The sequence below is a fragment of the Hylobates moloch genome, unplaced genomic scaffold (assembly GCF_009828535.3).
Source record: "Hylobates moloch isolate HMO894 unplaced genomic scaffold, HMol_V3 SCAFFOLD_16, whole genome shotgun sequence".
NCBI classification, from domain to species: Eukaryota; Metazoa; Chordata; class Mammalia; order Primates; family Hylobatidae; genus Hylobates; species Hylobates moloch.
The window spans coordinates 32604843-32619369 of NW_026652291.1; the positions used below are offsets into that span (position 1 = coordinate 32604843).

General features: G+C 48.7%; 1 protein-coding gene across 3 annotated transcripts in view; it reads left to right on the plus strand.

Annotated features, from left to right (window-relative positions):
- The window catches only part of DPF3 (double PHD fingers 3), a 281914-nt gene that overhangs the window by 143018 nt on the left and 124369 nt on the right, over positions 1 to 14527 (plus strand). For all 3 annotated transcript variants that reach the window (XR_009210195.1, XM_032179261.2, XM_032179258.2), the window contains exon 3: positions 1393 to 1500. Coding sequence is in view for 2 of the 3 variants with exons in the window: in XM_032179261.2 (XP_032035152.1) it covers positions 1393 to 1500 (108 nt within the window). In the remaining variant the exon portion in view is untranslated. The remainder of the gene's footprint in view (positions 1 to 1392; positions 1501 to 14527) is intronic.

Genomic DNA, 14527 nt, shown 5'->3' on the forward strand with positions numbered 1-14527 from the left:
AAAAATGAAAATGAATGAATGAGTATATAGCAGTGAAAATTACATAGATTTTCTCTACAAAGGTGAAAAATGAAGCTAGTTTCCCTTCTTAACTTTCAAGGGCCCTAAAATGGAAGACAGCAGATGGGAATCAGGTGCTGATGTTTTCTGAATCCATGGTCCTAGGTGTGCACAGTGTCACTTTTGTGGTAGGCCGCCTGCGTCCAGCAGCTGCCATGTGCCACATTTACCTGCAGAAGACAGAGTTGTGATTTTAAAGGGAAGCTGCAACATATTCATTCATTAATTCAATGAGTATTTAGTTTGGTTCTGCTCTGTGTCAGGCACAGTTCTGATTCTGGGGTTTCTGACAAGAACAAGACACGAAAGTTCCTGTCCTCATTAGGCTTTTCTTCCTATTAGGGATTGGTTGGCTTGCTGGTTTATTATGGGGGGTATCAGACACTCTCTTCAGGACTGCAAATCACCTAGCCAGTCAGAAAATTACCTAGCCAGTCTCAAATACCTGCCTCTTCAACCCTCAGCCTCCTCCCCGCCCCATTTCCCTGTGAATAGTCTGTGACCTGGCATGGAGAAGCCCCTGTTCCTCCAAGGCCTGTGGCTGCCACCAGAGCCACAAAATTGTTATCGGGTGAGCAGGAAGGCTCCTCATGGTGCTTGGCATGACAGCGATGCTGTTGGTGTCAAAGGGCACACACACAGGGTGGCACGTAAGCCCAGCCCCTGGCCTCCTGCCTATTTTTTTTTTTTTTTGTAAGGCCCAGGCACGTAGACGGGGATATAGAGGTATGCGGGCTCTGCAGGTCATGTGGCTTGGTCACCAGAGTGGATTTATATTCTCATGAGGGCTACACAAGGCTCCATTTGCTTACAGTGAGCTGCCAGCAGCTGGGAGTGGGTGGGAGATGCCTTTGAGTAGATCTAGTGTTTTTGGTTCTGTCTCTTTGCGATGCTTCTTAACCCAGGCTGTCCTTACAGTAGGCCAACTGACTGCTGCTCCATTTTGAAGGGCACCTGCTTAACCTGGATCAGGATGGAGGGGCAGTGGATAGAGATCCACTGCTTTGGAAACACTGCAAAGGTCCTTCTTGTCTGAAGGTCCAGTTGGTGATCTCTCCAGGCAGGAGAGGAGAATTGGTTTTGGCGAAGGCAATGGCTCTCGTTGGCATGGGCTTGCTGAACAGCATGGTGGAGCTGACAGAGCCAGCATCCTGGGGTCAGATGACCTAGATTCAGCCTTGCCACCACTAGCAATCAGCTTTGTGACGTTGACAAGTCACTTCTCTCTGGGCTTCAGCTTCCTCTCCTTGTGAATGACAGGGTTAGTCAGGGTAGCTTCCAAGGCCCCTTCCAGCCTGGAGCCTTTAATCTTTACATTGTCTCTGTCCACAGGCCTTGCCCCAGGCCAGCTGTATACATACCCTGCCCGCTGCTGGCGCAAGAAGAGACGATTGCACCCACCTGAAGATCCAAAACTGCGGCTGCTGGAGATAAAACCTGGTCAGTGCCCTCTGGAGCTTGGCTGGGTCTGTGATGGGAAAGGTGGGAAGACTGGGCTGGGCCCAGGGCAAGGTTGGTTTGCTCCTTTGTCCATAAAGCTAAGTTTTCCGGGAGAGGGAGCATGCCCACATGGTGCTTAAGGGTGCACCTCTGTGTCTGCTGAGTAGAAACGTGACCATGTGTCCACCTGAGCTTTTCTCCCCTCTGGGTGTCTCATGCCTTCCCTTTGCCACCCCGGGGAGGGAAGAAAGCAAGCAGGAGCAGCGTGGGACCAGTTGCAGGATGACTTTCCCAACAGAACTGAAGGATGTGCAGCTCTTTCGGGTCATGTGATACCTTTCTTGTGGCCTCAAGTAAAGAAATCTTGGCCCAGTTTGTATATTTCTAAGGAGAAGAGAGTACACCATGGACCCTCTACCCCTTACCCCGTATAAGCTTTGGAGCATCTTACACAAAAAGGGGCCAATTCACTAAAAATTGCACTTACCTTGGATGAGGATGGAAGAGTTTGAGATTACAATTTACCCGAGTAATGCAGATTGCTCTGTGGCCACACAGAAGGAATTGGTGGGTTATGTTTATACTAATCTAATATATATATATGTTTTTGAGACAGAGTCTAGCTTTGTTGCCCAGGCTGGAGTGCAGTTGTGCAATCTCGGCTCACTGCAGACTCCATCTCCCGAGTTCAAGTGATTCTCCTGCCTCAGCCTCCCGAGTAGCTGGGATTACAAGTGTGCACCACCACTCCCAGCTAATTTTTGTGTTTTTAGTAGAGACAGTGTTTCACCATGTTGGCCAGGCTGGTCTCGAACTCTTGGCCTCAAGCAATCTGCCTGCCTTGGCTTCCCAAAGTGCTGGGATTGTAGGCATGAGCCACCGTGCCTGGCCTATGCTGATCTAATATTACACTTCTGACTACGTGGCTGTCTTCAGACCTGTGTCTGTGTTGCAGCAAGCCAAGTGATTACCCCTTAGCTTTAAAGGCATCTTTGTTTTTGAGGGTGCCAGCCTGTGATGTGACTCAGGGTGGTAGGGACAGTGCTGTTTGGTGGTGCAAATAGAGTTGACATACTTCCTCCCACTGTCACCAAAGCATTGCAGACTGTCAAGGCTGGCTGCCTGGCAATGGTACCTCACTCCTTCCTTTCAACACTGGTCCCTTAGGCTGACTTTGCTGTGCAAAAGCTCTACCTACCTTTCCAGGGTTACAACTGCTTTGATTGTTCGCTTCAATCCACATTTCACTTGAGTAGAAGTTTTTATTTGTTAGGGGTGAGTGGGCCCCAGATTCTTCAGTGTGTTCTCTCCCAGTGCTCTCTCCCAGGTCTCCAGGGTCCTTATACCAATTTACAGACCCTTGCAAATACTCCAGGGTGATGACCGAGGTTGTCCCAACCCCCGCCTTGTTGCAGGTTTTAAGAGATCAGGGTCTCCTAGACCAGCACTATGCAATAGAAATATAATGCAAGCCACATGTGTCGTTCTACTTTGTCTAGTAGTTACATTAAAAAAAGGAAAAAGAAACAGGGGAAATGAATTTCAATAATATATTCCATTTAACCCAACATATCGAAAACATCATTTCAGCATGTCATCGATATAAAATCATTTGTGATCTTTTTTGGTACTCTTTTTCAATTCCATTGTGTATTTTACACATCCCCACATCTCTTTTTGGACTAGCCACATTTCAAGCACTCAGTAGCCACATGTGGCTAGTGGTGACTGTATTGATCAGTGTGGTTCTAGACCTACATTCAAAGTGCGGTCCTGGCCTGCAGTGGCAGCATCACCTGGAGCTTGTCAGATGTGCAGAAGCTTGGTCCTGGCTCCAGACCTGCTGCATCAGAACCTGCATTTTATCACGATCTCCTGGAGTGCATCCCCAGAATGCACGATAAAGCATGAGAAATGCTGGTCTCGAAGACTTACAGGTAGCTAGGCTACACGTCACCCCAGCATGACCATAAGCACCAAAAAGCCTTATGTAATTTTTAAATTAAAAACTTTCAAAATTTATTTGACTTTGAGTAGGTAATACAGTTACATGTACAGTTTTTTTTAAATTTTATTTTTTAATTTTTGTTTAGAGGGTAGTGTCATGCTCTGTTGCCCAGTCTGGTGTGCAGTAGTTGCCATGAGCTCACTATAGCCTCCTGCTCCTGAGCTCAAGCACTCCTTCCACCTTGGCCTCCTCAGTATGTGGGGACTACAAGTGCATGCCACCATGTCTGGTTAATTTTATCTTTTCTGTAGAGGCAGGGTCTCACTATGCTACGCAGGCTAGTCTTAAACTCCTGGCTTCAGTTAATCCTCCTGCCTCAGTCTCCCAGAGTGCTAATATTACAGGCAGGAGCTACTGTGCCTGGCAGTTACATATTTTGACATTCAGAAGATAAAAGGATATACTGTATCATGAAAAATAAGATCCAGTCTCTCCAAAGGTAATCAATGGTAGCAGTTTTTTTTTTTTTGAGATTCCTTCAAGAGATAATCCACGCATGCACCAGGAATTAAATCTATCTGACTTTCCCTCCTCTTTTTACACAGCACAACCACTTTGGATTTTGCACTTTTCAATTAAAAATGTGCCTTAGATATTGTCCACAGCAAAATATAAGGAGTTTCTTCGTTTCGTTTTTGTAATTACATAATATTCATTGTATGAATGTACCACAATTTGTCTAACCAGGCTGTTCTCAATTTTTGTTTCTAAATTTTCCAATTTAACCAGTGATGCAATGAATATTTTGCATGTATATGAAGATGTCTCATATGTAAGTTGTCAATTTAAAGAGTTTTATTATAAGTGCTTGACACGTTTTAAATTATTAGTCTTTATTCTTAACATTTCTATAGAAAGTCTTGGTTAAGAACAATTTATATCAGACTAATTAGGTCTTTTATAGAAGCAAAGATATTTAGCACTATACAATACCTTAGACATCGCTAACTCTGATTCTTTATTTTATTGGAGTCTAGACAGTTTAAGAAACTTGTTCAAAGTCACACAGCAACTTGTGGGTCCAGCAGAGAATCTAGGTTGCCTGATTTCCCTGTTCAATGCTTTTTCTGCTTCCTCATACTATTGATAGGTATACTAACTTAAAGAAACTTTAGCAAGGCTTCTTCTCTTAAAAACTTTATTTTATGATTATAAAACTAATACATAAATTATTAAAATAACCAAGAGATAGTTGGAATTCCTTTAGTCATAAACATTAGAAGCTCAAGTCAAACTATCTTAAGCAGAAAAAGGGGAGTTAGCTCATGTACCAGTAAATCCCAGGGTTTCTGTGGCTTCAGGCATAGCTGCATCCAGGTGCTCAAGCATAGTGAGCGTACTGAGAGCTACATGTCTCTCTTTACCTCTCTCTCTCTCTCTTTCTTTCTTTTTTTCTTTTTCTTTTCTTTTTTTTTTTAAACAGGGTCTCACTTTGTCACCCCAGCTGCAGTGGCACAATCACAGCTCACTGCAGCCTCAACTTCCCCAGATGGCAGCAGGCAAAGAGAGAGCCAGGGTAGAGAAACTCTTGTTTTTAAAACCATCAGATCTTGTGAGACCCATTCACTAGAATGAGAACAGCGTGGGAAAGACCCACCCCCATGATTCAGTTATCTCCCACCGGGTCCTTCCCACAACGTGGGAATTAGGGGAGCTACAAGATGAGATTTGCCTGGGGACACAGAGCCAAGCCATATCATTCTGCCCCTGCCCCCTCCCAAATCTCATATCTTCACATTTCAAAACCAATCATGCCTTCCTAACAGTCTTCCAAAGTCTCAACTCATTTCAGCATTAACTCAGAAGTCCACAGTCCAAAGTCTCATCCAAGACAAGGCAAGTCCTTTTGCCTGTGAACCTGTAAAATCAGAAGCAAGTTAGTTACTTCCTAGATACAATGAGGGTACAGGCACTGGGTAAATACAGCCATTCCAAGTGGGAGAAATTGGCCAAAACAAAGGGGCTACAGGCCCCATGCAAGTTCAAAATCCAGCAGGGCAGTCAAATCTTAAAACTCCAAAATGATCTCCTTTGACTCCATGTCTCATATCCAGGTCATGCTGATGCAAGAGGTGAGTTCCCATGATCTTGGGCAACTCCGCCCCTGTGGCTTTGCAGGGTATAGCCTTTCTCCTGGCTGCTTTCATGGGCTGCCATTGAGTGTCTGCGGCTTTTCTAGGTGCAAGGTGCAAGCCATCAGTGGATCTACCATTCTGGGATCTGGAAGATGGTGGCCCTTTTCTCACAGCTCCACTAGGTGGTGCCCCAGTAGGGACTCTGTGTGGGGGCTTCCACCCGACATTTCCCTTTCACACTGCCCTAGCAGAGGTTCTCCATGAGGACCTCACCCCTACAGAAAACTTCTGCCTGGGCATGCAGGCATTTCCATACATCTTCTGAAATCTAGGCAGAGGTTTCCAAACTTCAGTTCTTGACTTCTGTGTACTCACAGGCTCAACACCACATGGAAGCTGTCAAGGCTTGAGGCTTGCACCCTCTGAAGACACAGCCCGAGCTCTATGTTGGCCCCTTTCAGCCACAGCTGGAGCAGTTGGGACACAGGACGCCAAGTCCCTAGGCTGCACATAGCAGATGGACCCTAAGCCTGGCTCACACAACCATTTCTTCCTCCTAAACCTCCAGGCCTGTGATGGGAGGGGCTGCTGTGAAGACCCCTGACATGCCCTGGAGACATTTTCCCCATTGTCTTGGGGATTAATATTGGGCTCCTCATTGTTTATGCAAATTTCTGTAGCCAGCTTGAATTTCTCCTCAGAAAATGGATTTTTTTTTTCTATTTCATTGTCAGGCTGCAAATTTTCCAAACTTTAATGCTCTGCTTCCCTTGTAAAACTGAATGCCTTTGACAGCACCCAAGTCACATCTTGAATGCTTTGCTGCTTAGAAATTTTTTCCACCAGATACCCTAAATCATCTCTCTCAAGTTCAACATTCTGCAAATCTCTAGGGCAGGTGCAAAATGCCCCCAGTCTTTTTGGTAAAACATAACAAGAGTCACCTTTGCTCTAGTTCCCAACAAGTTTCTCATCTCCATCTGAGACCATACTAACCTGGACTTTATTGTCCATATCACTATCAGCATTTGGGGCAAAGCCATTCAACAAGTCTCTAGGAAGTTCCAAACTTTCCCACATTTTGCTGTCTTCTTCTGAGGCCTCCAAACTTTTCCAACCCCTGTCTGTTACCCAGCTGCAAAGTTGCTTCCATATTTTCGGGTATCTTTTCAGCAATGCCCCACTCTACTGGTACCAATTTACTGCATTAGTCTGTTTTCACACTGCTGATACTTGAGACTGGGCAATTTACATACTTGAGACTGGGCAATTTACAAAAGAAAGAGGTTTATTGGACTTACAGTTCCACATGGCTGGGGAGACAAAGAGGAGCAAGCCACAACTTACATGAATGGCAGCAGGCAAAGAGAGAGCTTGCGCAGAGAAATTCTTGTTTTTAAAACCATCAGATCTCGTGATACCCATTCACTATCGTGAGAACAGCACGGGAAAGACCCTCCCCCATGATTTGATCATCTCCCACTGGGTCCCTCCTATCTGGGAATTATGGGAGCTACAAGATGAGATTTGGGTGGGGACACAGAGCCAAACCATATCACCCTAGCTATTTTTTTTGTTTTTTTGTAGAGATGGGGGTCTCACTATGTTGCCCAGCCTGGTTGCAAACTCCTGGCCTCAAGCAATCCTCCTGCCTCGGGCCTCCAAAAGTGCTGGGATTATAGGGATCAGCCACCACACCCAGCCAGTCTCTCTGTACCTTTAACACTCTCTTCTCCTCGTAGGGTAAGTGAGGGGGTTGGCTGCCAGCAGCTCCAGTCTCAGCACATACCACAGCCAGCAGAAAGGCAGTCGCCCTCAACAGCTGTGGCAGAGAAGGCCTAGAAAGGACGGATTAGCTGGCTGGGGTTATTTCCTCCCCACAACTAATTGCTGCCACCCAGGGGATGGGACACTCTGGTTAGTCATCATCATCATAACCAGAGTCTGAAGAGCATGCTGTAGTTCATGCAGCATTTTCTTTCATGTCAGGTCCTTGGTCCCTACCATAGCCCTGGAAGGTAGAGAGGGAAGGAAGAGGTAAGAGGGTTGTGAGCCCATTTTAGAGGTGAGAGAAATCAGACTGTGGACACAGCCAAGGAGAATTTGCTGTGCTGCTCATGTATCTGAGGAGCCCATGTTGGTGGGACTGAGGCAGGCAGCTATTTCTCGAGTGTTTGTGCCTTCTGCCTAAAGACATTTACTTTGGGCACAAGAGCCTGTCAGTGTTTATGCCTGGCCTGTGGGTGAACGTGGAGTAGCAGCCGGCTACTGAGTTCACAGCTGGCTTTGGCCATGCCCCGTTGTCAGGCCTGCCGTAACATGCAAGGGGAAGGGAAAGGAAGAACCTAGGGCTAGCGGTTTGCTGTAGCCAAGTCCCCACCTGCACATGGTGTCTTGTATCTGTGATCATTTGAGAGGCTTCTTCAGCCTCTGCCCAAGCATGCGGCAGAAGTGGCTAGACCAGGTTTCCAGTGGTGAAAGTCCACCCCAGGGATGGGCAGGGTCCCGGGGAAGGACCCCATCTGCAGAAACAGGTGCCGGCCTTTGTGATGATCGGCCCTGGGGGAAAAGTTGGGTTCCCCCAAGGCAGGCTTATTCCTCCAGACCAGCCCCCAGATGCTGAGAAGCAACGAACAGCCGTGGCTGGAATGAGTGACTGTCACATGGCAGAGCACCTTCTCAGAGGAACTTGTTCTCCTCTTTGGGTAAACAGATCTACTACTAGGCCTACTAAAAACACAAAAACAACCCCCGCAAACCCTAGGGCAGATGCTTGTCATTTCCCAATCCTCCTCTCAGTCTGAACAGCCGGGGCTGCGCCTGGCTCCCAGAATGTACCACCACGCCAGCCTGCAGCTGTGGGTGGTGAATGAAGAGGCCGTCGGAGTGCCCTGGAGTCAGTGGTAACGAGCCTCAGCCTGGTACCTCCAAGCAGCCAGGGCCCATCTAGAGAATGAGAAACAGCGCAGCCAAAGAAATGTACCCACTGTCTTCCCAGAGGTGACGCAAGTTTGCATTTCAATTTTTTGCACAGGCCAAAATTTCAGAAGAGTGACTTCATCCAGGGCCTTGGCTAGCCCATATGGTTTGTGTGTGCAAAAGTGGAGGGTGGTGCCCCCTGGGGGGTGGACCTTTATAAAACGTATGATGCTCTTTCTGGTGGGTTAGTAGAGCACGAGCTAGATCTCAGCCCCTCTTCTGTGCACCTGGTGGGGGTCCCTTTGAGGGCACAACCTGCCCAACTTCCAGAGGCTCTGCCCTCATCATTCATAAAATGCAGTTTCCACTTGAGAGGACACCTCCCTTTTTTTGGGGTATGTCCTCCCTCAGGAGGGTTAACAGGGCTAACTCGGACAGTATTTTAAAATAACTATCTCTTATTTTTATTCCATTTGATTTGGGCTTAAGGAGAGCTCAGTTTTTTGGCTAATACTTTGCGTGTGACTCAGGATAGAGTCACTGGCAAGAGTCTCTGGAGAATTTGCTGCAAATTCCTAGGAGGTGAGGACCATCAGCTGGGTGGACTGAGGCTGACCTTCCCAAGGAGAGGGGAGCAGGTGAAGGAAACAGAGATGGAGATGGAGGGAGAGGCTCTCTTTTACACATTGCAATGGAATTGATATGACCTTTTTGAAGTACAATGAATAGTACCTACCAGTATTTAAAACACACATGCTCTTTAACCTAGACATTCTATTGCTAGGAACTTATTCTGTAAGTAAATATATGCATATAATATATATTGGATATATATTTTTTATTGTGGCATGGTTTGTAATAACAACAAAGAATGGAAACTTCCAGAAGATCCATTGATAGGGGACTAGTTCAATATATAGTACTTGTATATTCTATGAATGCAATATTATTTTATCCTTTAAAATAATGAGTAAAAAAAAATGGAGAGATGTTAAAGATATATTGCTAAGTGGCAAAAAAAACAAATTGAACAACAAAAAGCAAATTGTACAACATTGTATATAATCCTCTGGGCAAAACTTGCTGAAGAGCAATAATTTGTCCATCCTGGGCTGCATCTCTTTAAATTTATGGAAACTGGAAGGCTGAGTTTATGTTGGAAGAAACCCAACCAACCAACCCACCCACTCTTGGTACCCCTCCACACCCAGCCCCTGAGGATGCCTGTCTTTTCCTCTTCTTCCCTCCCAGCCTCCTGGTGTGAGCTCCCCTTGACAGACGATGCTCAGGAATCTAATTATGCCTAGGACTCTTGAAGCCCACCTGGGTTCTGCCATCAGCACACCCTGACATGTCCTCATCTCCGCGGGGAAGAGGGAGAATAGTCTGCCTGCTCTTCGAGAGACTGAGGGGCCACTGGCCTGGAGCAGAATTGTCTCAAGGCATGAGTTTCCTTCCACGTCAGACTCTCCTCTCCTATGGGCGGTGAGGAGATGTCACAAAAAATTTATGCCAACACTCAGCTTGTCCCTCCTGTATTCCTTTCTGTCCCTGCCTGAGTCCAGCAGTGATGGGCAGGTTTCAGCAACAAAGTCCAGGGGTAATGAGGGTCAGAGTTGTCTCTGACCTCAGGTCTGCGGAGCTCTGTCAGGAAACCAGGTCAGGGCAAAGAGAGGGGGGTGCACGTTCAAGAATCTTGAGGGCTGTTGAAGAAGATCTGAGGACAGAGCCACAGAACCATCCTTTTCTGATTCAGTCCTCCGAAGCACTTTGCTCATGTGGGATGAGTGGACCTTCCAGGCTGGAAAGTGGGGAGCTGGGCCTGGGTGACATGGCAAGACCCTGTCTCTACAAAAAATACAAAAATTAGCCAGGTGTGGTGGTGGGCACCTGTAGGGTGGCACTACTAGGGAGGCTGAGGTAGGAGGATCAATGAAGTCCATGAGGTTGAGGCTGCAGTGAGCCATGATTGTACCACTGCCCTCCAGCCTGGGTGACAGAGAGAGACCCTGGCTCAAAAAAAGCGGGGAGCTGGGTCTTGGCTGACATCGAGTCATTTGTTCCTGGGTTAAATTATTCCCTCCTGGAGTGACTCCCAGTCCTGCTGTCCTCACCCCTTCAGTGTGGTAAATGCACCATCCCTCTTCTGTTTCTTTATTATTTGTTGAAAATAAAAATCTGTCTGCATGGGGGTAGGAAGGGCCTAAGATCTGGGAAGAGCTCTTTGGAATTTGAAAGTGTTCTCGGCATCCCTGGACCTATGTGTTTCTCACGCCAAACGTCACCCCTCCAGTCAGTCTTGAATAAACATCTTGCAACCTCCTACTTGCCTGGGCATCTGAAGGACAACACACACAACATTATTTCTCCCCACTGACTGACAACTGAGTTCAGTGTTCTCTGCAGCTTGCACTTGGCCACAGAGGCGAACGCAAGGTGTTTCATGATGTAGACATCACAATTCTACAACATGAAGACTTGGGCAGGGGCCTGGTGCCAGCAAGGGGCCTCCCCCGGACCATCTCCCCAGGGAAAGGGCTCTGTCCTTGTGAAGGGGTAGTGGAGCTGGCAGAAGAGAAAGGTGGAGAGTAAATATCCACCAGAAGGCCTGGGAGCACAGCAGATGTTGGGCAAAAGCCAGCTGATTAAAAAAGAGGCCTTTAACTTCACTTTCTTTTTCTTTTCTTTCTTTTTTTTTTTTTTTTGAATGAAGAAAAGACAAAGGCTGGGAACAAACTTTTACTTGTGTCCCCTTGAAGTAAATGCCCAGATAGATCAATTTAGCATCTTTCAACCCCAGACCTTCGGTCCCCATGGTCTAGGACAGATATTATCTTCATTTTAGAGGTTGAGAAACTGTGGCACAGAATTAGGAAGCTAATTTCCCAGGGGATCCTGGTGATGCCAAGGACGGAGCCCTCCGGGAAGCCTGCTGGAGCTGGTGCCATGTTGCTTCAAGGCCCGACACACTCACTTATCCTGGACCTGCAGATGAAAAGGGCTTTACAGTTGACGCTCCTCCTGTACCTGGAATGCACCCGAGGCCTTGTTGATCCCTTCTGCTCCAGGACTCTTGGGGAGCAGGGTGGCTCTTTGCCACCCTTGCCGAATTCCGAGGGTGATGGGAGGGAGGGCAGCCAGGGATAGGGTTCTTTCTTTTGTATTTTTTCTGTTTTTGGCAGTCCTTCAATGACTGGGGGATGAATGACCAGGATGATCGCCCCCATCCCGTGTTGTTGGGGGAAACTCAGACAAGAGGGCAGGCGCCCCGAAGATGACAGTGGCTTAAGGTGTCCCAAAGCAGAGAGGGCCACCAGCCAAGCCCAGTGTAGGCCGGCCAACAAGCAAGTCATAGAGACCTGCAGAGGGGTATCCCCCAAAGGGGTGGTCCAGGCGGGGGGACTTGAGTGTTGCCTGCTCGAGCAGGGGTGATGAGGCCTGCTTCACCCGCCCAGGGTGCTGTCCCTGCTACGCCGAACTGCCAGAACTCTACAGATGGGAGCAGGCTGCGGCCAACTTCCCCAGCTTTTGAAAATCCTGCATCTTAATTAGTTCCCTACTGCTTTTGTACATGGCCCACATTTTAATAGTCTCCAGGCTTCTCCACCATTTGCTCTCTGATGTTCGGCGCGATTTCTCTTCTCCTCAAGACAGTGCCCCTGGCTCCTGCGACACCCTCCCAGTTCAGGAACAACTTAAGGAACGCCGAGGTGCCAAGCATGTAACCTGAGATTGATGAGCCTGTCAGCGGCTCCTTCTGCCCCCAGCCTTCCCCCTCTGCTGTGTGCTCTTCAGATGGATGAGCCAGGCGGGGGTGGGCAAGAAGGGGGAGATGGAGGAAGGCACCCGCGGAGCCTCGAGCCAGGTGTGAGCCAATGGACAACGCGACCTTCTCCCGGCCTGCAGAGGAGTCTGGCTGTGTCCTTCCGAGGGAGAAGGACGCTCCGGCTCCCACCCCCATCTGTCAGTGCTTATCTGTCTCTGGACAGGGGGGGTTGCCTGAGCTTGGTACGGCTGGGAGAATGGATGCCTTCAAGTGCATCAGGGGGAAATGACCAGTCATTTATCTCTTTCCTGCAGTGTCAGAGCCTGCAGCCATCCATCTGGAGGCCTGCACTGGCAGCTGCGTCAGCTCTGGTTGGCCTCATGAGAAGGGGAGCTGGAGCGAGGTGGGCAGGGCGTGCAGCTCCCACTCAGGCTGTGGCTATTACGTGCTGGAAGTGACCTGCTCCTTTTGCCTTCCTGTCAGTCTCAGGAAAGGAGCAGGGACTGGGGGATGAAGTCTGGGTGTCCTCAGCTCTGCTTATGTTCCCCAGCTCTGCTGGTGTTCTGCAGGGCTCTGGGAGCTTGGGCTGGCCGAGGAGGTGGGCCGGCAGCAGGCAGTGGGCAGGGCAGTGGCATGGCTGCTGCCGAGTGTCCATGGTCATGTTTTGCAGTGGGACCTGGCAGAGTCACGTGTAGAGCATGAGTTGTGAGTCTGAGGGATCACCCAGTTGTGCCATTGCCTGCTCACCTGTACCTCTGCCCACTGGGAGGTGGACACCTTGATGGCCAGGGCCCATCTGTTTCTTCATCTGTATCCCTAGCACCCAGCATGAGGCTTGGCACATAGTACATGGGCAGTAAAGATTTCTAAAGGGATTAGGGAAAGAGACGTGTCTGGTGTTTGATCTTAACCTTGGAGAACATGACTTAGCTCTCATCATCTCCGCTTCACAGATGAGGGAGGCTCCGCCAGAGAGGAGAGGCCTGGGGCCGCTGAGCCTGGCTTCCCTTGTGCTTCCCAGCCTGGCCTGGGGGGCCCAAGTGTTGCCATCTTGGCTGTTTGGTTTTGGGTTGTAGGGGTCTTCCCTGTCCAAATATCCTTGTTCTGCAGGAGGAGAGGCACCAAACAGGGATCACAGGCCTAGGTTCAAGTCTAGATCCCTCCACCCACTGGCTTTGTGATTTTGGATAATTTCCTAACCACTCCTGCCTCAGTCCTTCATCTGTGAGATGTGGGTCATGGTGGTTTTGCGGGGTTATTCTGAGAGGCGTGTGGAGGGCTTGGCAAGTGTGAGGAGGCACTGTGATTCCACCTCCACACTGCACTGCTGGGTGGGTCTCCGCAACACAGTTCTCGTCCCCAGCATCGACAATGAATTTGCTGCAGACAGCTCGCTGCCCCGCTGGAAAAGTGTGTGCCATCTGGCCCAGAATGGCAACTCATTCTGCCTTAGAGTCTATTCATTTTATTTTATTTATTTATTTTTAGAGACAGGCCTTGCTGTGTTCCTTAGGCTATATTTGAACTCCTGTGTTCAAGTGACCCTCCTCCTGCCAGCCTCCTGAGTGGCTGGGAATTCAGGCATGCGCCACCATGCCCAGCTCTGTCTTATAGCCTTTTAAAAGGCCCCAGTCTACAGATGACCTAGAACTTGGCCGCGGGACCCACCTTTACCAGAACCACAGCTTGCAGGACCTCACTCCTATGTCCCAGAACTCAGCTCCGAGGCACCCGTGGCCCAGGGCACAGAGATGAACTGGGAAGGCCTCCTCTCTGCTTTTACTACACCTGTTAAACTATGGTATGCCAGACCAGGCCCATGTGGCTGGATCTTTTTCCCTGCCCTTGGCCTAGGCTGGTCCACTTTCTTCTTGAAGAACCATTCCTCCGTGGACTCACCCTGGTATGGCTTCACACCTTTGCCCCCTTTGCATTGACACTAGCCTCTCCACTTGGCCTCCATCCTGGTTCACCGGTGAGGAAGCCCCCTGCTCAGGGAACTGCTCCCCAGTACTTACTGCCCCTAGGACACATCTAAGAACAACCGTGTAAGTACCATGAGGACAGAGCTCTGTCCATATCGTGCATAGCTCCCTCCCCAAGCACCAGACTCATTAAGAGGCTCCATACATTTTGCAGTAACTCCTCACTGGTCACCCGACATCTGCTCCGACCCCCTTCACTTATTCTCAGAGTGATTCTGTTAACATGTAGGCATCTATATCATGCTTTGCTCAACACCTCCAGCGGCTTGCCATT